Source organism: Pelecanus crispus, chromosome 11, assembly GCF_030463565.1.
Source record: "Pelecanus crispus isolate bPelCri1 chromosome 11, bPelCri1.pri, whole genome shotgun sequence".
Classification (NCBI taxonomy): domain Eukaryota; kingdom Metazoa; phylum Chordata; class Aves; order Pelecaniformes; family Pelecanidae; genus Pelecanus; species Pelecanus crispus.
The window spans coordinates 23,199,661-23,220,662 of NC_134653.1; the positions used below are offsets into that span (position 1 = coordinate 23,199,661).

At 47.3% G+C, this 21,002-nt stretch overlaps 1 protein-coding gene across 1 annotated transcript in view; it reads right to left on the minus strand.

Moving 5' to 3' along the window:
* Positions 1-21,002, minus strand: part of OSBP2 (oxysterol binding protein 2) — a 130,145-nt gene that overhangs the window by 85,866 nt on the left and 23,277 nt on the right. The window contains 1 exon segment of the mRNA XM_075718307.1: positions 12,234-12,442. Coding sequence (XP_075574422.1) covers positions 12,234-12,442 — 209 coding nt within the window.

The window sequence follows — 21,002 nt, forward strand, 5'->3', positions numbered from 1 at the left end:
AGAGTGATTAGATTAAAGAGTCACCCACACGCCAGCTCCGTAGCGAAGCAGTGACCCACATAAGCCAGGCAGAGGGCTCGAGAGTGGCCAGGTCAGAATTTCCCTGTTTCCAATGGGAAAGGCAGCTGGCTTCTGCTGCAGCAGCCCGAGACATCCCACCTCTGCCACAACCCAGGCAGCACCATGCACCCAACCAGTGGCACCAGGCTCAACCTGGAAACCCAAACGCTTGAGACACCAGCCCCGCTGAAGTTCACCAGAGCGGGGATCCCAGTCACAGCGTGAACAGCCACTTGACGGAGCCCAAATTCACCCGCTGTGTGATGGCTGCACGTGGCATAGTGCTACCCACCCCTTGGTCACAGCTGCCAGGGGCTGGCTCGCTTCATACTGAATGCAGCTTTACTTGCGGACGATGGAAATCGGCCACCGAGGACATGTTTCATTAAAACAGATCCAAGGACTATTTCAAAACAGCTCACAGCCATGCAAGTTATGAAGGCAAAGGAGCCCAGGTTGCCATCCCATTCTCAGGACAGATGGTCACACCACCCTGGAGGGACAAAGGACTTAAATCTACCATAAATCTACCATAAATCTACCATAAATCTACCATGAGTTTACCCATCAGGAGAAAAAGGTAGGAAAAAAAAATATCAAGAATTTACACTGCAAATACTTCCCACTGTCCATCCAGAGCAGCCCCATACCCTGGTATGGGCAAAAAGATACTGAACCTGGGTTGGGGACAGAAGAGGGACAACATCAGCTCGTTCCTGCAGCCTTTGAGAAAGGGAGAGGAGGCAGCAAGGGGAAGGACTGGGCTGTGCAGGAAGGCAGCTGCTCAAAGCACTCCTACCTCTGCAGGGAGCAGAACCTTCAGCTGTGTCCCCAGCCCTGAGATGAGATCTTGGCAGGAGGGGGGAAATCCAGGCAGGGGCCAAGCCCTGCCACCCACAAGCCTTCATGTCCTGCTTCGCTCAGGGCACCAGAGCTGGCAGCCTCTTGGGGAAGCCCCGTGCTGCAGAAAGCCACTACTACCAAAGGCTGGGGATTTGCTTCTCCAGGTGGAAAGGACTGGTGCTTCTGGACTGCTGCCATGGCACAGGACATGGGCTCACTCTAGGGGTCTCACCATGATCTCCCAGCAAAAGGGAAGCAGGTCTAACTCATTTATTTCTTTTGCAAATGTATCTGCTAACAGGAGCAGGCATCAATCCGACAGTCTCTACCATAGCACAACGAGCAACAGCAGCCCTCTGCTTCACACTACCAATACCAAACCATTCTGAGGGCCCCGGTGCACCAAGGTTTGGAAAACAGCCACTGACAAGTCCTCATTCAAAAGGATAATGATAAAAAAAAAAAAAAAAAAAGAAAAAGCAACCAACATTAATGCAAACTGAAGCTACTGCCTCTGTTCTTCCACAGTTACTGTTTAAAACCAGTCAACATCATATGGACCAAAGCCAAAAGGATCGGGCAATTAATCTCCCCAACAATGGGGCACAGGATTCAATCCAAGCCGCAGGCAGCAGCATGCTGCACTTTCTGGGTTTCAGCATTTACGTGGCAGCGGTTTTTGAGCCAGAGAGCAGCCAGCATCAGCTCCCAGGGTGTGCTCTGATCTCTGCCCACCCAGCTCTTTACAGGGATTAACAGAGGCCACAGCTCCTCATCTCCTTCGCACACTCAAAACGCCACAGGGAAAGGGACTAGACACACAGATAAAGCAAAACTTTGTCCACTGCAAGCAAAGGATGGGACCCTTCAAAGGCTGTTTCAAACCCTGGCAAAGTAACCAAGTGCCACTTGTCATTCTCCAAGTGAAAAAATTAAACATGAGTTAAGGTAAAATGTGTGCACAGCTTCCCATTTTTATTGATTTTTGCTTTGCAGTCTTGACAAGCAACTTTGATAAATTCTGTTGTCAAAAAGATGTGTGGAAGTGATGAAACCAAATGGAAGCAACAAAAAAAACCCACCAAGCATTAGACAAAGGAAACATTTATTTACAAGCAGCTGAAAAACACGAAATTATAGAAATAACACTTTACTCAAGCCATGCACTCACACACAGCAAATATTGGCATTTGTCCAGAGTGCAGGGTGAGAGGTCAATAAATAATGAAACGAGGAAAAAACACAGATTTTTAAGAAACACAGAAGATGGGCACAGGAAAAAAATAAAATAACACGATACAGACCACTTTTTAAAACAACAAACTTGTAAATACAAACATGGCAAAATACAAAGCGTTCTGTCACCATTTTTCCTCGATACTTATCAATTCAAGGAGTAGCACAATCCTCGCTGTAGATACTCATCCCTCTCCCATTTTTGCTGGTGAAGCATTTGCTCTGCAACTCACCAAGGGGAGAACAGAGCTGGTCCTTATTGCTACGACGGGGTACTTTAGCCCCCTAATTTTGCCCAACCTGTAGAGGCTGGGGCTCCTACAGCCACGATGCAGGACTGAGTAGGGACCAGGAAGGATTTTTCCTCCCTGTGTACTTGCACCAAACTCCTCCTACATCAGCTCAACCAAAAAAGAGCCTTTTCCTTCACCACACCCATCCTAGGTCCCCCTTACACAACCCTACCAGCTTTGCAGGGGAAAGAAGGGGCCCAAACAGCTGCTGCAGCTCCACGCAGCACAGCTGCACCAGCAGACTTCAGCAGACTTGAAAATACTTGCAAGCCATCAAGGCAACATCCCTCTCCCCCACGCCAGCTGCATACAGATGGGACTCTGCACAGGAGCCACAGTGGCATTTCCAGAATTGTAACCTGAAACAGAATAAAGTGGGTTATAGTTTAACAGCAATGCTTGTTCTACACTTGGGGGGGGCGGGGATCAAAGAGTTCCTTTAAGATCACCGTGAAAACAACTTTTCACTCAAAAAATTCTATAAATCAGTGTCAGTGACATCTCACAGACCCGAAGTTTGCTGTGTTCACACCCAGCATCCAGGTCTTCATTGCCAACTGATATCCTCGTGCTGCACATCCCATTCCCCTCCTCCGGCAGGCACATCTTTCCGAGCACTAGCGTGGGAGCAGAGGCTCCTGCCCACCGCTGCACTGCTCCTGCTGCAGCAGCTATTAACAAAACCCTCACCCCGCTCCCTCCTCTGCATAGTCACATTCAGTTATTTATTTTCAGGGGATTTATTAATGCAGCCTCACCTGTAACACTGAGTACACAGAGGAGCCCAAAAAGCTCAAAAAATCAGCTGCACTGAGACCAGCCAGCAGGCTCTATCACTGCCACAGAGCACAGCTCACCCCACGCAGCCTACTTAAGCTCCAACTTCTGCAGCTGTATTTTAGGAGCCTCAAAATGTGCTTCATGAATTCGTGCCACAAGTCTGCCAAGAGCGTAAAAGTGCAGGGTGACTGCTCGGAAAGTGAAGCACCAGGCTCCCCGCTTCGTCCTGCTCCCCTGGGCAGCAGCACACACCAAAGGAGGCAGTGGGGACATACCTGTGCTCTCAGGCAGGTGTAAGAGCATCTCCTGCAGAAGTGGTGGAGAGCACCATGAGCTGGGACATCATTTTCCATCCTACTTCTGAACCCCGCTTGTACACTGTGTGTTTGCAACGCTAACACATACTGCTTCCCCAATACCATTCCACACTGAATTGTGGGGTTTTTTTTTTAAGTTATAAGGTCATCTTGGAGCATTTTGTCAGTCTTCCCCTTGCCTTTAGCTGCTGCTGTTGCATGATAAACTCCCTCCATCAACACCACGCCAGCAACAAGCAGTCAGCCACACTGCACATGCAGCAGCAGAGCTCCTTCGCTCACTCCAGAGGATGAGGCTGCAGCAGCAGAGATGGCCTATATACTGCAGTCTCTGCTCAGCTCCCTGCTGTAATGTTTAATTTGTGGTGTTACGTAAGTACCATTTTCTGTGTTTCTTCGCTATAAATGATTATCACGGATTACATCTGCAATAGAATAACATATAACATACTATTGCATGTGGGAAACAAGGGAAAGATCAGCACCAAATTAAGGAGGTAAGCATATTTCTTGGCTAACTATCCCAACGTGCAAGTGAAGTGGAAAACAGTAACAGAAGAATTTAAAAAAGATTAGTAAGAAAGGAAAAAAAAAAAAGGCGGGGGGAGGGGGGGTGTGGTTCCTGACTTGTGAAATACTGGAAAATCATAAAGATCCCTCCCATCCTCCTCACGTTTGCATTGCAGGCAGCAGCCCAAAGAAGGGAGCAGTTGGAGGCTATGCAGATCTCGGACTGTTCAAAGCCCATTTCAGCTGAATGTCCACCCATCAGGATCTCATCAGCTGCAGATACTCAGACAACCTGATTAAGTGCTTGCCCCCCCTGGGCCTCCCATCTCAAGGCCTGCAAACTTCTCCGGTTGAGAAATTCCCAGACTGATCAGACACACTGTAAAAGCAACAAAAACGGGAAATCACTTTTTTTTTTTCCTTCCCGACGCTTGAATTTCCTAGAACACGTCAGGTATGTGTTCAGACCACTTTAACCACCTGTATTTAAAAAGTCAATGCTTCATAACCCTCTACATTTAAGGCAATTGCCAGTAGTCCCATTGCCTGTGAATCCCCAAGCATTCAGCACAGATGTGGAGGATCACAGCCATCTTCTGCACATCCAAGGCCCAAAGATCCTCCCTTGCCTCACAGAGCCCTTCTGTTCCTCGGAAGATGCCCAGGAACCTTGTCCCATCACACTGCCTAACAGCTAGGGATAGATCTTGCCTCACACTTACAACATGGCAAGGCAAAGGTTTGTGAAATGAGAAAGGGATACGACGAGAAAGACACAAAAGACCAACAAGGACTTTTCAGAGCCTATAAAAAAACCTATATATTGAAGAACCCAAATGCCAAGTACTGTGAAGCCCTCAAAGAAATCCCACTTGCTGTTTTTGAAAGGAGGTGACTGGCTGAAATTCTCCAAAAGGTTGAAAAACTCCATTTTGACACAGCAATAAACCCCTCCAGCAGTGTCTAAGAGCAGGCATGGCTCCGGCTGTCCCCCCTCTGCACTGCCTCGACTTACAGGGGGTTCGCACACCCCACACCCATGGTGCATCACAGCATCCCTTTGGCTGCAGTGGGAGAAGCTGAAGTGTTGACCACAGCTCAACGGTGGTGGCTGAGACGGAGCAACCTCACCTGATCGCAACTTAACAGGGGAACAGGAGAGGCAGAGCACCCTGCCAACTGTAGAAGGGAACACAAGTGAGCAGCAGAAGGCACTGAAAGGAGACAGGAATCATAAGGAGTGGGAAATCCAAGTAAACGGTTCCATCTCAGCAGCACTGTCGGTTATATTTTCCATGGCAGCAACTCCTGGCACAGTTAACTGCAGCCGGCTACCCTGGGAAAATCCAGACTCCAAGGATCAAAAAGACAATTAGAAGAGCAAGGTAACTGATCACTGGCAGCCACTGCCTCTCCAGGCACGAGCTGAGGGGGAAAACAGTTTGCGACAGGTTTAAGAAACATCACAAGGAGGATGGGAAAAGGGAGCACTTTTGTAAAAAGAGCTGGAAATAGCAAGGACTATTACAGCAAGCCATGAGCTGGCATTGAGGGCGTATGGACAACAATGACAGGGACTGTCTGGTCCTGCCCCAGCTAGAGCAGAAGCACAAGCCAAGGCCACCTGGTCAGGAGCTTGCTGTGAGGAAAGGGGGGAAGCAACAACAGGGTAATTGACAGAGCCAGGCAGGGAAGGTTGCAGATGCTTTGCAGTTATCACATTCCCAAGTGAAAATGTCTTTTGCAAACAAACCCCTTACTTGGAAAGAGGAAAAAACCAGCCAAAATGCATCAAGCAACAAAACTGACATTAGCACTAGAACAATTAAAGGGAAAGTTAAGGAATAACTAATTACGGATCCTTTTTAATTCTACTGCAAAGGCACTACGACTGGATCTGGCACACTGAGGCAGAAGTACTTACTGGCAGCCTGCTTGTGTGAGCAGCAACCCTGATAGCTGCATCTTGGCTGTGGCCCACCGAACCGCACACCTGACCTGCAGTGGGATCACTGGCCTCTATGGCAGCCTTATTTCTCTGAAGAGCTGTATTTTCCCTTTATACTCTGCTGCAGCAGGAACTCATCCCAGGAGCCAGAGCAGAAAGCATCACGAGCACTAACAACCCTACTCGTTCCCCCTTCGCACTGCTTGAAGCTCCTGCTCTCCTACAGTCTACAAACAAGCCCCTGTAAAGCTGCTTTTAATCACTGCCTGTTTGCTAAGAAGAAAACAACTGATTAAGGTAGAAAGAATAACCAGACAACCCAAGCAGTCAACCCCCATTATCCCAAATCCCAGATGCACACCGCACATAGCCACTCCAGGGTGTTGGTCTCAAAATGAATCCTCCCCTGGGTGACACAACCCCAAGAGGCTGAAAATGCTGCATGAAGCCCGACAGACAAAACCGAGAGATTTCAGGGAGCATCTCTCCAGTGGCAGCCTTGCCAGGATGGTCGCACAAGGTCAGCCTGAACACCCAGGCAGCTTCATCTCTTCTCTAGCAAGCAAACTGTAACTAGTATTTAGGAAATAGAATAAAGGGACAGGGCACATGCAGTAGTTTTTCTGGCAGCTGCTTAGCTTTTAGTGCTGTGCTGCTGCTTAAGGACCTCCTGGGTTGTGTTTTGTATACAGAAAGTTACAGCTCTCATTCACGAGTGATGAAATTGTACCCAAATCTGTTCAGTCTCTCTAGATTTTCTGGCTTCCCGCAGCGAGTGCCACCATTTAATTTTGTGTTGTACAAAATATTAATTATTCCTGCTTCATTCAAACCTATGACCTGATAATTTCCTCCTTGTTCTTGTTACAAGCAATTGTCCCAGTCTTTTCCTGCAGCATTTACTATCTTCCACACAGCACCTTCAGCTATCATTCTTCCAGATGGAAAATTTACTTTCCATCATCCACCTTGCTTTGGTGGAGGAGATTTTATTTGTCTGGTTAATCTTGTGCCTGTTTGGTTTTGGATTGTTTTGGTTTTTTGGGGGTTTTTTTTAGAGTTCTGCTGAAAACTTTGTGAGCTGGTGTGATGAGAGGCAGGGGCTCTCCAGGAAGCAAGCATCACAGCTGCACACAGAGCAAGCCTGCATTTTTTCTTTTGCTCTTCTCTTAGTGATTCCCAGCTTTGTTGCTGCACTGACATCTCTTGAGCCCCGACCTCGGCACAAGGCACCAGATGCCTTTGAGGAAGGTTGGCAGGTGAGCTGGTCTTGGCACAGATGTGAGCACTGACCTATCCAGTTAACTTGTGCTTTTTTTAGTACCATGAACACCACATACACATTCAGTCAGCCTGAAATCTGCACTGGTTCAGGTGATGACCTGAATCACAGCGTGGATTTCATCCTCTCTCCTCCCAGGAACCCCCAAGCAGGGGGTCAAAAGAAATCACCAACTCTCTCACCTCTCTGATCAATCACCAAGCAGCCCAAGTTCATTTTGGGGAGTTTTCCAACACAGTATCTCTTTTCTAAAATACCAGTGACAGATTTTTACCCTCCCCTTGTAGGCTTTTCCAAAGACACACACACCCCCCATCACATAGCCAAGAAAATAATTCTCATATGTGAACATAATTAATTCCTGTATCTCATGATACTGCCCTAAAAAGAAAGGATATTTTTACTGCCATAAAAAAAGGTATATTAACCACAGTCATCAAATACTTTTAACTTTGCATCCTCCAAGCCACGACTGCAGACAGAAGAACAAGCATAAGGAGCGGATAAAAGCGTTTCTTTGCCACCACTCTACAAAGTTGAAGTTGTGGAGAGGCCGATGCATGAACCAACAAAAATCCAAGGGGTGATGTGGGTATGTGGGTAGAATATGGTAAGCGGAGAAGGCTGGAATTATTCAAGAGCTTACAGTAATGCGAACAGAGGGCGATTACAGAAATCTGATTTTCAGGACCGATAAACAGCACAGGGCCATACTGACCACTGATGAAAGCATAGCCCATGCCTGCTCTTTCCATGGGGTGACAGAGCTGGGTACCATGTGGGCAAATCAAGTTTACTACAACTTCACCAACACTTTATAAACCCAACTAGAAATAGGAATGCCAGATTTGGCTGAGCAGAGGCTAGAAGTGAGCTGTCCAGCCAGGTCTGGGACCCTACTGTTACACTACACATTTATTTTAGAGGAATTAAGCACCATGTGATAATTGTGGAGAGAGCCAAGACAGCAACTCAGCTCTACTCTCACTTTCTGCCGCTAATCCACCTAATATCACTAGGCAGGTTTCTCACCAGTAAAGCAGGATGAAGACGGCGAGCTTTCTCAGGTAACATCTATCAGTATTTCCTCATGTCCCAGCTCACGGCTCATTACCAGAATAGTCCCAGCTACACACCAGGTAGAGGAGAAACCAGAGCTCCTTCCGTTACACACAAGAGGGAACAGCAAAGTCTCCCATCTCATACTTGGTTTGGGTATAGGTTATGCTATTTCTTAAAAATAGAAATGAAAAAATCAGTCCTGTGAAAATGGCATCTCTCAGTGCACAGCTCAAGCTAGACAGTAGTCAAGTTAAAAACACTTTCATATTTATTTCCAGATAACTACTGGGGGAAAAGACTCTTTTCATCCACCCCAAAATAGTCTCCCAGTAGTCAAGATATTTGCAGAGTTAACCCAATTTTCCAGTCCTACACCCCATCAAATCTCAAACACCAGGAAAGCAGTGAGGGATCACTGATTTCTGCAGAAACAAAAATGAATGTAGGACCCCAGCTTACACTAAGGCACGTTTTATTTTCAGTAGCAACTCAAGTGTGGCTCATCTTTAAAACATTTCCAAGAAGAGGTCAAGGTTTGAGTTTGTTGGGTTTTTTTTTTTTTTAATTAATTCCATGCTAACACATTGCTCTATTTTGGATGCAAAGAGAGAAGGACTCCGAAGAACCTCAAAGCACCAGGAAGCAGGACACCCCCTTCCCTCTCCTGGGTGCTCCTCACCGCATCCAGAGAGATCTGCTGAAAACTGTATGAAGCCAAAAAACTGTTCCACATGTGAGACTGCCCCGGCACTCATCAGCTGGAGACACCTCAGAAGCAGCTGAACTGAACTCAACCATCTCCTCCCCAGATGTGGCACCTCCGCCAGACCGCCCACAGGGAATGCTGAGGACAGGCTCCTGCCACATCTCCCTGCAGCAGGCAGGGCAGCAGGCAGCATCCATGAATGGAGATCACCGTAAGGACATTCCTCGTGTCCTTCCCCAGAAGGGCAGGCAGCATTAGACATAAACCTGCTTCTCTGTCCTCATCCACCTGCTGCAATGCTCTCCCAGTCTTCCAGCCTCCCAGCGCCATCGATGCTCCCTCCTTGTCCACAAAAATCCATGCAGCTGCTCACCACCCTTCGTGCCCACCCGCAAGACAGGCCCAATGCATCGACCTGGGCTCTGCAGAACAGCCCTGGGAAACACATGGGGTTTGGGGATAGCTTGGGATAAGAGGAATCAACTCAGAAGACTCCTCACATGAGCAGACCTGAAGGACCTAGGGACTTCAGCAAATCCAGAGCCTCATCCCTCCACTTGTAAACACCCACCCCAGGGCTCTGCACAACACCCAGCACTCACAGGGACACAACATAGGAATTTTATTTCGATTCAAGCAAAACAGTCAAACCTAACAGACATTCATTCATTACCTTAATTAAAAGATTACCAGACAAAACACCATCAGCCAGGTGAACATTAAAGTGTAAAGCAATTCACCAACGTCCTCAGCTCTAACTCCACAGCATAAGGATTTACACCCATTTACGATTGTCTTATCCCCTTGGTCCAGATCAGAAAAGCCTAGAAAAACAAGTTTGTTTTGGTTTTTATCTCCCATCAGCTCCCTGGCCTGGATCACAGCATTGCCCTGCAAACAGCTGAGTCGGCACAACTGCAAGGCAGCGCAGGAACAAGCATCAGCACCCAAAATCAGCACTGCTGCTGCACTGTCCTTACCCTGAGAAGTACGGCATGAGCTAACTGGAGTTAGGAAGTCAGCACATCCAGAGCCTTAAGACAGGAAGTCTCTGCATTTGCTATTTTTATGTAAAGACACAAACCAAAATAACCGCATATGACTCCAGAGGCAGCATCACTGACATCCTCCTGAAGCCCCAGGCTGGGCGGGAGCTCAGCAGCCGGCTGCCTGTGCCACTCCACAACTGCCCTCGCATCGCCCACAGCCCGATATTTGGAAAGGTGAAGGTAAAGGCACGCACCAACCCCTCCGGCACGTGAGATCCTTCTTCAAACACCTACTGAGCTAAAGGACTCACTTCCCCCTATATGACAAGTGACATTCACAGGACCGACAGCCATTGCACCCAGCTCACTACAGCTGTGACCTGGCACAATGTCAAGCTCTGCCAGGCAAAACACACGTGCCTAGAAACTTCCATCTTCTCCTCAATCAGCTGTACTCTCTGTCAGCATTTACATACACTCCAGAGCTAAAATATTAAGGCACAGAGGGTTCACAATACTTTATGTAATTAAATCCGTAGATGCTAGTGGCCCGGAACACAGCGTACTTAAAACAATTATGGGAAACGGGTAAGTGGCTCATGCACTAATCAACTTCTGTCTGACCTTGTGGGACAGCTAATTATACAGAAGTCAGACCACATTAGTCCACGACTGGGGGCTTATTCTCCTGCAAGTCAAACTGTTGGTGCTCTGGCATTCTGCTGCCCTCTACGAAACATCACATTAAGCACAGGCTCTGCCTGCACGACACCCCTTGCAGCCAGCATCCCAAACCGCCCCACTGGTACACAGATGAAAACATTAACACATTGCCTTCCAAAAATATGGTTACACTAATTTCGTGTTGACTGTGTGTTTTCATAAGCCAGCAGCGTTAGAAAGCAGTCTCCATCCACACGGCCTCAACCACCGCTCAGATGGAGAGCTGCGCCCTGCAGTCACACCATGGCACATTGTGGTTTTGGTGTGCACACAGCAGTGTTTCCCCTGGGGAAGCAGAGGTTTTTCTTGGTGCACTGCACTGACCCAACCACAACCTTCCTCAGTGTCGATGTGAAAGCTAAGCTTCACAAACACTTTACCCACAGACACATATTCACTGCAGTCGATAGCAAAGAGCAGCATCTGCAGGTGTCTCAAAGCCCAAACCTGGGCCAGGACAGCAAGATGCTACATAAGCACTGAACCAAAGCACTTTCCCTAGTCACACCTTCACACACCCTCTTTCTAAAATATATTCAGGGCATTTTCTGAAGCTACATTTTCATTTTAAGCAGTGTTACAAAATCATGTGTTCACTACATCTTTTCTCTTGTATAAGACCTGATTTCCAGCATTCAAGATAAGATCTGAGAGTGGTTTTATTTTAGGACAGAGGAGATAGCCAGCTTTTTAATACATTCGTTTTCTGCAACTTGAAGCTATGCTTGCTTGTGGAAGAAAACCAAATGTTAATCCCAGAAGAGTTATGAACATTGAAATATTTCTTTAGAAATACTCTTGTTTGTTAAGCACCTAACTGATCCATTACACAACGAAGCAGTAAAAATGACACCCTGGGGAGGAGCTGCATAACAGGCACAGGGCTCTGACAGCTTTACATAATGCAGCTGTCCCAAATGTACACTAATAAATACCACACCACAGAGTAGTGTGTGTAGGGGGGAGAAGGGAAAATATACATGGAGAGAGACAGCTCAACTAAATGTATATGTCATTCATCTACCAAACTATTCTAAGCTATGGGTGAATAGAAAGACATGGCTCTGGCACCTCATAGTGAATTGGTGATCCCTGGAGTGCCACTCACCACTGTACTTAGTGCCTCTTGCAGCATTCCCCATCCACACAGACCAATCTGAAGTCTCCAGGAGAAAGGCACGTACATCCTGCCTTCCAGAAGAAGCATCATTAGTTCATTTTTACTGGCTCTCTACAATTTACAGTCATTACCAGGGGCTTTAAAGACCTGCTCAATGCAGCACAACCAGATGAGATGACATTTGGTGCACACAGTATTGTTTAAAACCGTTTGTGTCTCTGTGAAACCATCCACTATTTTTAATTGCATATGAAATAGTATCTGCCAGGATTTCTGCACAATTTAGCAAGCACAGAAGAGCTGGTTTACAAGGAGATTTTAAAAAGGATCCAGTCACATGTTCACACACTAAGACGCACTCTACCTGACTGGTTGTTCCTCATGCGGATGGCTTTCGCCTTGGCCAGCTCCAGGGCCGTGACCCAGCGCTGCCTCTCCACTTCCGAGTTCGCCTTTAAGTGGTACGTCCTTCCTCCATTGGAAAGCACGATGTTACAAGAGTCCTCCGTATCGATATGAGCTGTGGACAGGTTGATAGTCCCGCGACACGTGTGGGCCATTTCTGCCTGCGTCCTACACAGGAACAGAGGGAAAAGGAAGCATCAGTCCTCCTGCACCCATCCTGTCCCCAAAACACCACTGATACACCCTCCCACACAGCGGAGACCCATGGAAACATCCCGAGCAGGCAGTAAGCACGTCAAAGCCACCAAAGCTAGACAGGCTCCTCGAACAGAAAAACAAGGACGGGCAGCAGTATTTAGACAGAGCTTGTTCCCTTGCACAAACATCACCCCCATCATTTAGGCTGCTGGTTTCACATCCTGCTGTGCCGATTGGTTTTGGTTGCCCTAAAAGTAAAATTACTGACTGCACACCACTGGCCTTTCTCTTCTCATTTGCACTGCTGCTTTTCTCCCTTCTCCCTGCTATCCCACCTCCAGCATCTGGTATTTTGTAGCTCTTTATATCCTCTCCCTTCAATCATTGTCTTTTGGCTAGGTGTGCTAAGATCTTGCATGCAAAGATCTCCATTTGTAAGGCAAATGAAAGCAGCACAATTCCTCTTCGGCTGTTAAAACACCTTTACTACTGGCAAAATTGCTTACTACTTCACTAGGCTCACCCAGATGAGCAGGCGGCTTTCTTGGGGCTAACTTCCTGAAGAACCAGCTCTCCTTCCACCCCAGCTGGGCATACCAAGGAGAACCCACCCTGCAGCAGCCTTAACCCACAACCATCCCACTGCTGACAGCCATATCCAGGGGCCAAAGCCCCCCAGCCTGTACAAGAGCACAGCACACCCCTGCCCCTCACCACAGTTCTGCTGGTCCCAGCCAGGGACAAGGCACAGCAGGTTCCTTCAAAGCAATGACCCCTCCAGCATCCACAATAGCTGTTATTCTCTCTCTATCATGAAAGCATTTCCACATCTTCAGACTTGCTTAGCTCTCCATGGGCTTTTAGCTTTATCAAAGCTGAAATGATCACTTAATTTTTTTATTTATTAGTTTTCCTCTTTCTCCCCACCGGTTCTCACAGCCCCAGGAGAGCAGCCAGTCTCACACTGCCTGCTCGCCGAGGCAGCAGCAGGTATCACACCAGCTGAGAGCTGCCTTCTTGCAGAGAGATGCTTTGTCTTTTCAGAGCATGCAAGCTGCGGAAGAGCCACACAGAAACCGACAGCCACTTCTTAAAACATGACTTAACATAGTGTTTTCAGAAGCAACTAAATTCACTTTTAAAAAGACTAGGTTTTTAAAGGCACTTTGCCACAAAGATAAATGCCCAAGTAGTTCCAAAACTGCCTCTACACCCACTGCTGCATTGCAGATGCCTAAAATAGCTCTACAAGCATTGAGCCAGCGAGTCCTCAAGGTTTTGCACCAGCCCAACAGACACACGCAGGCACAAACAACAGAGTCGCCAATGCCGTACAAACCCCAACACCACCAGGGCAAGCACAGCAGCCACCGGCCTCTACCGCCCTGCTCCCATCCCAGGGGCTTCATGTTCTCTAGCTGGGGGGTACAGAGGCTGTAACCCACATGCTCCTCCAGCCAGGAGGGGCTGAGCAGCACCTGGAAGCCAGGGCCTTTGGGCAGGAAGAAACAAGAGTGTTCTCCTTGATCCTCATTGTATTTTTCCATCTTCTACTGCTCATCTTTTACTTTACTCCATTTTTTCACTTTTATTTTGCCCATCCCCTTTCCCATCGCATTCAGCTCTGCTGCATATCCACCCCTCAGTCCTCATTCTTCACCTACACATTCCCACTGCCCAGTGCCCTCTCCCCCTACCACACTGCCTATCCCTCCCTGAAAGTGGGGCTACAATAAACACACCTGGCATTAGACCACTTCTGGGTCCACAAACGTTCCCTATTCCCCCCAGCACCCACAAACCACTTACCACCTTGCATTCACACTGCACAGCAAGATGGGATCCTTCCCAGCTCACCCATACTACTGACCTCATTAAAGAGCCAACGCAGAACAGACATCACTAATACTTGGAAAATTCAGTTCCTCCATGTTTTCCTCCCTTCTGCTGCCAGCTATCATTTACCATGGCAGGGTTTAATCTTGCCCAGCATGTTCACTATTTTCACCCACATAAGTAGTCAAAGGTCCTAGGAGAGTTTTAAAGACCCTAAATCTCCCTAAGTCCAGGTGACCATCTTGGGGAAAAGAGATGGGAGCAGGACAATGCTATCATAGCATATATGAACCTTGTGTACTTTCAAATGCCTCTTCTCCAAGTTATTTCCAGAGTCCTCTCTGTGACCCTTTTCCTGACATTAAGACATGCTGGAATTAGGTAAATGTCAGACAATCATTGGAAGGGTTTTGCTAGTATTTTGGCAAAATACATTACTACGCAGTTGCTCATTGAGTTGCAGTAGCAGAAGGAATCACAGTCAGCTGCAGCAATTACCAGCTCCTTCCCCACCCCCTCCACCCCCGGCCTAGCAGCACAGTCCTTACCCAGGAATGTCCCCCCAAGTCCATCATTCCTCAGTTCTTGTGGATAGACACCTGTTTGAAATGCCCCAGGAGTACAGTCAGAACCATCAGGTTAAGTGGCAGGACAGGCTCTTGCCTCATCAGCCTCAGCATTTTACAAAGGAGTCTGCGTCCGCGACAGGCACTTGGCAAGAGCACCATGCGTGAGGATGACCCTCCCGAAACCATTCACTCAGGGCAGTAAGTAACTCGGAGCACAAGGTCTAGCAAAGACCTGGTACTCCTCACACACCCAAGTGCTTTTTGAAAAAGTTCAACCTTGTTACTCAAAGTATTTTCCAAACATTACACAAGGAGGGGGGGAAAAAAACACTTATTTCCAACTGGTTTTGAAGGCTTCAAGGCTATTTGTTGCATGATAAAGCACCTAACACTGAGAAGACCTCACCCCAGATACACGAGGCTGCTTCAGGTTCCAGAAGCAGAAAACTACCCTTGCTCACAGCCTTGAATCACCACTTACGTAGCTCTGCTTCAAGTCCCATGTCTCTCTCCACCACCCTTCCGCTATTTTTCTCTACTTCCTCCTTGTTTCTTTACCCTAGGTGTCTTAACCCAGCCATTTGCTCCTAAAAACATGGCACCCCCAGACCCAGTTCATCCTCACGTAGATTTAAGGTGCCCCAGCTGGCCGCATGTCTTTGCTGATCCTCACATGGCAATGCCAAGTCTCTCCCTCTGACCCTGAACCCCCTCTATACACAGAATCCTCCCCATCTTCATTCAGCTTCACATTTTATCAGGGCATTCCCAGTGACTCCTTTTTTCCACTGCTAACAGCCTCCCTCCATCTGAATAGCAGCCACCCATCACCCAGCTGCACAGCTCTTCTCAACTCTCAGGTCACTAATGACACCTCCATAAATGCATTGAAGTCCAAAAGTGAACACTGGCCACAGCTTTTCCAAAATTTTAAAATCAGGTCACATCTTTAAAGCTAGGAGCTGAACAAGTCATCAGCTGCTGAGCACTGGAAGCTTACATGAAGACACACAACAGCAGCTTGGCAAGTACAAGACCATTCCGACATGCCAGGTGCCAGAAGCATCTCCCCTTATTCTTGAAAGGTTCAAGGCAGTTTGCACATTGCTTCCTTCTCTACGGCCTTGAGGACAGCGACAGGCCCATCACATCACGCAGGCAGTGGTAAGGCCAATCTCCGATTACCAAGATGGTCCGCACACAGGATCTGTAAAAGCTACCACAGGCTCACGATGGGCTTCCTAAAGCTTCTGGACCTGCTCCGCATGCTGATGCGGTGGGAGAGCAAGACCTTGGCTCTTGCTCCCCAAAGAACACATCACCAGGCAGGAATCTCTAGGTCTCTTGAAGAAGGTTTTACAGGCATAGCCTAGAGTTGTTTTCAGAAAGATAGCATTCATTATGGGATGGAGAATGGTCCCTACCAGGGCAGAACAGGCAGCAATCGAGAGAGATACTCACCACTAACCCTGTTGCTGGGGTTGTGTGTTACGCAGAAGGAAGCCATTCTGACTAAACATGAACTCAAATCCCCACAACTCCAGCTACAGTATTCCAAGGACTTCTCTCACCTGCTCAGCCCTGACACTATTTTGCAGAACAGACTTCACCTAGGGCCACATCCAAGCTCAACATGCAGACACAGAAGCCATGCAGAAACAAAAGCCTCTTGGTACCTCCTGAGGACTTATGGTTCATGTCTCACAGCACCACAGGTTAAGTTCAAACTCAGTGTACCATGTGGTTCGGCTTGCTTGCAAGGGGATGAATTTGGCTCCAAATGAAATCAAGCACTGATTTGCATTTCCAAAGTCATCATCCTCATCATGCAGCACGTCCTGACATATTCCCAGGAGGGACTACTTCCCACCTTGAGAGAACTGCTAAAATTATTTTCTCTTCTCCACAAAACAAAGGTCTCCAAGGTGACTTCACTAAATCAATTTAAGTCGTATTAAACAACCTTGCTCTCCCATCCAAGAAAACTGTTTCGGTATGGGTTTTTGTTCTTTACGCTACCTTCCCATGCCAATCTGCATGGGAAATCAGTTCCTATCAATCAGCACCCACACACGAGGCAGGCGCCTGGCCCTGCCCTGAGCCAACAAGCAAGCAATCTCCTCTGTCCGCATGCAGGAAAAAAGAAATAAGAGGTGCCCTTCACAAGCACTTGTGGTCAGATGGGTCTGCTTATTCACCACTAGCAGCTCAACTATTGCATAACATGATCCAGGCAGATTTTCCAATTCTTGATTTTCTGCAATAATCTGAGCACTGCACATATGGGAGAGCACGTGGGCAGGCTGCAAAAAAGCTGAAGGAAGGTTAAACATGGGCATAGACCACACAGAGGTGGATGCAGCTGAATATCTCGGATTTTTTGCTGCTCTCTCGCAAAGCTAAGGGATGGGGTTCACCTTCAGAGACACAGAATTGTAGCTGTGCATGGGAGAGACAGAAGAGGACTGGAGGACTGCCTTGCATACAGCCCTCATGAACATACACAGTGAGAGGGGCTATGCAACATGACAAACAAACAAACAAAAAAAAAAAAACGTGCAGGTGTTAAAAAGCAGGGAGGACTAAAGCACCCACCCAGCAAGGGGAAAGCTCATGTCCCGGATGAATATAACACCTTCCCCCCCAGAGCACTGCAGCGAGGTCCTCAAAGCACCAGGGCAAGCTCCATGCAAGCGCTGAGCTATTACCAAGGCGCAGGCTACATTGCCCTGCCAGTGGCTGCACAGCTCAGGCACACGGCTCCAGACAAAAAACGCCACGAACTATGGAGACACGTCATGGCTTATTCCACAAGTCACTCTTGTGGCAAGAACAGTGCTGCACATAGATACCTTAGGATCATCAGAATGGAGATTTCTTACTCTAAAAGCGCAAATACACTTTATCAAGATGCCAGCAGGTCCTTATTTCAGCTGTCAAACCTGCTCTGGATGCACAGGTCCCAATTCCTGCACAGACTTTGTCAAAGCTGTCAGAAGATGCTGCTCTGAGTACAGCCGTATTCACTTTTCTATTTCGACAGCATGTAGGACACAGTAATAGAAATTTCAGATTGGCATCATCACTCAGGCACCCTACCCACAAGTACAGCAAAGCTCTTATATCACAGCAATTTGCAGAATGCCGGATTTTGCAAAAACCTTCAAAGATCTTCTTGCTGTTAAAATATTATTTGCAGCATTTCTCTCTTTTTTTTTTTTTTTTTACTGGAAAAGCTGCTTCAGCTACTTTTAATACCACAAATCTAAACATACAGAGCTTAACAGCAAACTTAAAAGCATCAGTTATTTAAAAAGGCCTTCAGCATAAAACTCCTGGAGTCTACATTTTTGCAACTCATATTCTGCAGCCTGACAGATCAGCTACATGCCGTAGTGCAATAAAAGAACAGCAAATCACAATTTAAAGGCCTGCTTTCCAGTTCTGAAGGAATACTTGAGCTACACAAGGCTGCTCAGTATGGCAGTGCTATGCAAGAGAAAGATGCTCCCACTTTTCAACAACTGTAAGAAATCTTACTATATATAGAAAAATGAAATTCCTTTGTAAGAGCTCAGAAGACAGATTTATCAACAGAGCAAAGAGAATAAGGTGAAAAAGTAGGTAATAAAATGTTTTTCATCTACTAGCTCCACAGCTTTGTTTTCAGTGGCATCACAACAGCCAAAGATTTAGCTTCAGATGCTGGTAAGGTGTTGCTCATACGGATTTTGTAACTATAACTGTGCAGCTCTGCTGGAAGTTAAAGAGGATGCAGTAAGCAATAAACAGCCCCAGCTCACACTCTGCTCCCAAGCACCGTTCACTTAAAGCAAGCAAGCACGACGGATGCTTGTGGAATTTCTCTGCTAAGATTTCCTTTCCACCAGCAAGGCTCAATGCCATTTCTGGGTAGCCTCATCTCCCCTAAAACTTGACTTCTTTTCTCACAGCCCGGATGGGATCAGGCAGAGAACCGAGACTGCTCTGCACAGCACCCACTTTCCAGGTGGCCAGTAGTATTTCAGCATGCTTAATAGCTTGAGCACCAACAAGGAGGTCAGGCACAGCAGCCTGACTTTGAGACCAGAGCATACATCTGCAACCCTGGCAGCTCAAGAGCGACTTCTGTTCAAGTGAGCAGAGTGGGTATGACAGGTGTAGGGACATTGTTATGTTACTGGTTGTTATGTTACTGTTATACTCCTGGCTAGGAGCATCCAGCTTCACGATGGTGCTAAAAACACTCAGGCTAGCGAGGACGCAGCTCTCCAAACCAGCTTGTCCACAAAAAAAAAACTCAGCAGGATGCTTAGCAAACACTGATATGAGTGTTCTCTGCTAAGCTGGGAGGGCCAATACTGCCTGCTCATGGGTTTCCACAGCATCACTCCATATCATGAGGCACCTTCACAGAAAAATCCAAACACAATTTAAGTTATACTGAGAAAAATGACCTCCTGAAATACGCTTGTTCTCTCTTCCTAGAGATCTTTCTCCTGTTATCTCAAAACCATTTGCTTGCTGTAAGCCTCAGTAACCAGCACACCTGATTCTACATCTCAAATGCTAAATTCCCATCTTATGACTCTTACAACCATTCTGCTTTCCGGTGTAAATGTAGGTCACTGCAGGGCTCAAACTTGTCCCCATGCTGACAGCCACAGCCACCTCCCCATGACAGCCTGGGAGAAGCACAAGGTGAGCAGCATTTAAAGACTCACATGTTCTTGTCCGTCTTATTCCAGTGTATTCTTCATTCTGAGGTTTTGTTCACTGCAGTTACATCACAAGTAGTAAAATTTGCGCATTACATCAGAGGCTGCATCTGAACCTGCAAGTCCCTGACCACACACTTAAGAGAATTCACCCCCACTGTGAGTGAGGATGCTAAAGCCAGCATGGTTCACAAGCAGCCGTCCAAGTCACTCTTCCCTTGAGAAAGCAGCACCGAGCATTTAAACAGAAATCTGCTGTGAGCTACAGCCCTGGCAACCGGCAAGAGGCATCAGCAGACACACTAGATCATTTGCCAGGTTATCACTCAGCTGCTGGGTCACTGTTTACCAACCAGGAAATATTTTCTCATTTAAATAGCATGTACAGAAAAATCTACGGCTGTTGCTGTGCAATCTTCTTGGGTTTTTTTTTCCCTCCCCTCAATGATTACTTGAGCTGTAACAGCTCATGATGGGCAGCTGAAGTTTTGCAAGGAAGTTCTACTGTCCACATTTGAGTTTTGAGTGTAGGTCCAGAAAGAGCCTCCCCAGCACCACCAGCATCACCATGACAACCAGCTCCTGCAGGTCATGCACTTCAGCTGGGATGACCAACACAGTGCAGGGACAGAGCCAAGCAGTTCACTGCCACGGGGGATGCTCCTGGCTCGTCCTCTGTTATGAAGGATTCAGGAAGAAAATAAGAAACATATGAAAAGTTTGAAAATGAAAAGTCACAGACTGTCATGGAAGAGAGTGAAATTATTTGTGGTTTGGGGTTTTTTTTTAAGTCTCTGGATTTGATGTACAGAGACTTTACAGCAACACTGCCACTACACACATTGCATGAAGCTGGACACAAATCCCAGGTTCATTTCTGGGGCTGGCAAGACACCTCGAGGAGCTTCCCCAGTGAGCTCCACCACCACACTGTATACAAAGAGCTAGGAGCTCAGAAAAACTTTTTGGCTGTCATATCTCAACAAAATTACAAATCTAGGCTTCTGCACCAGTGCTGCAGATCACACCCAAAAACGAATCCAACACAGCCAGAAGTAAACACCGCACCCTTGCAGCACAAACCCAACATCTCAGAGCACCCTCCAACACACCAGGAGATCTGGAAAGGATGGGATTGATAAACATGTTGGTCTGGAGATGCCGGTACACCTCTGGTGTCAAAGCAGCTCAAGGACCCAAATCACAACTCACAGCCCAAGAACTGAAAGGCACTGTAGCGAGACAACTGTTGTCAACCATCCCTGAACACCTCCATCGTGTGGCTGCCCTGGCCACCCTACCAAGTTCAGCCAGCCTAGCATCACCTTACAGCTTAGCACTCACACACCACCGGGTAAACAACACCAGGCTTTGTATCCATTTCCCATTTTTCTCAGCAAGAGGACA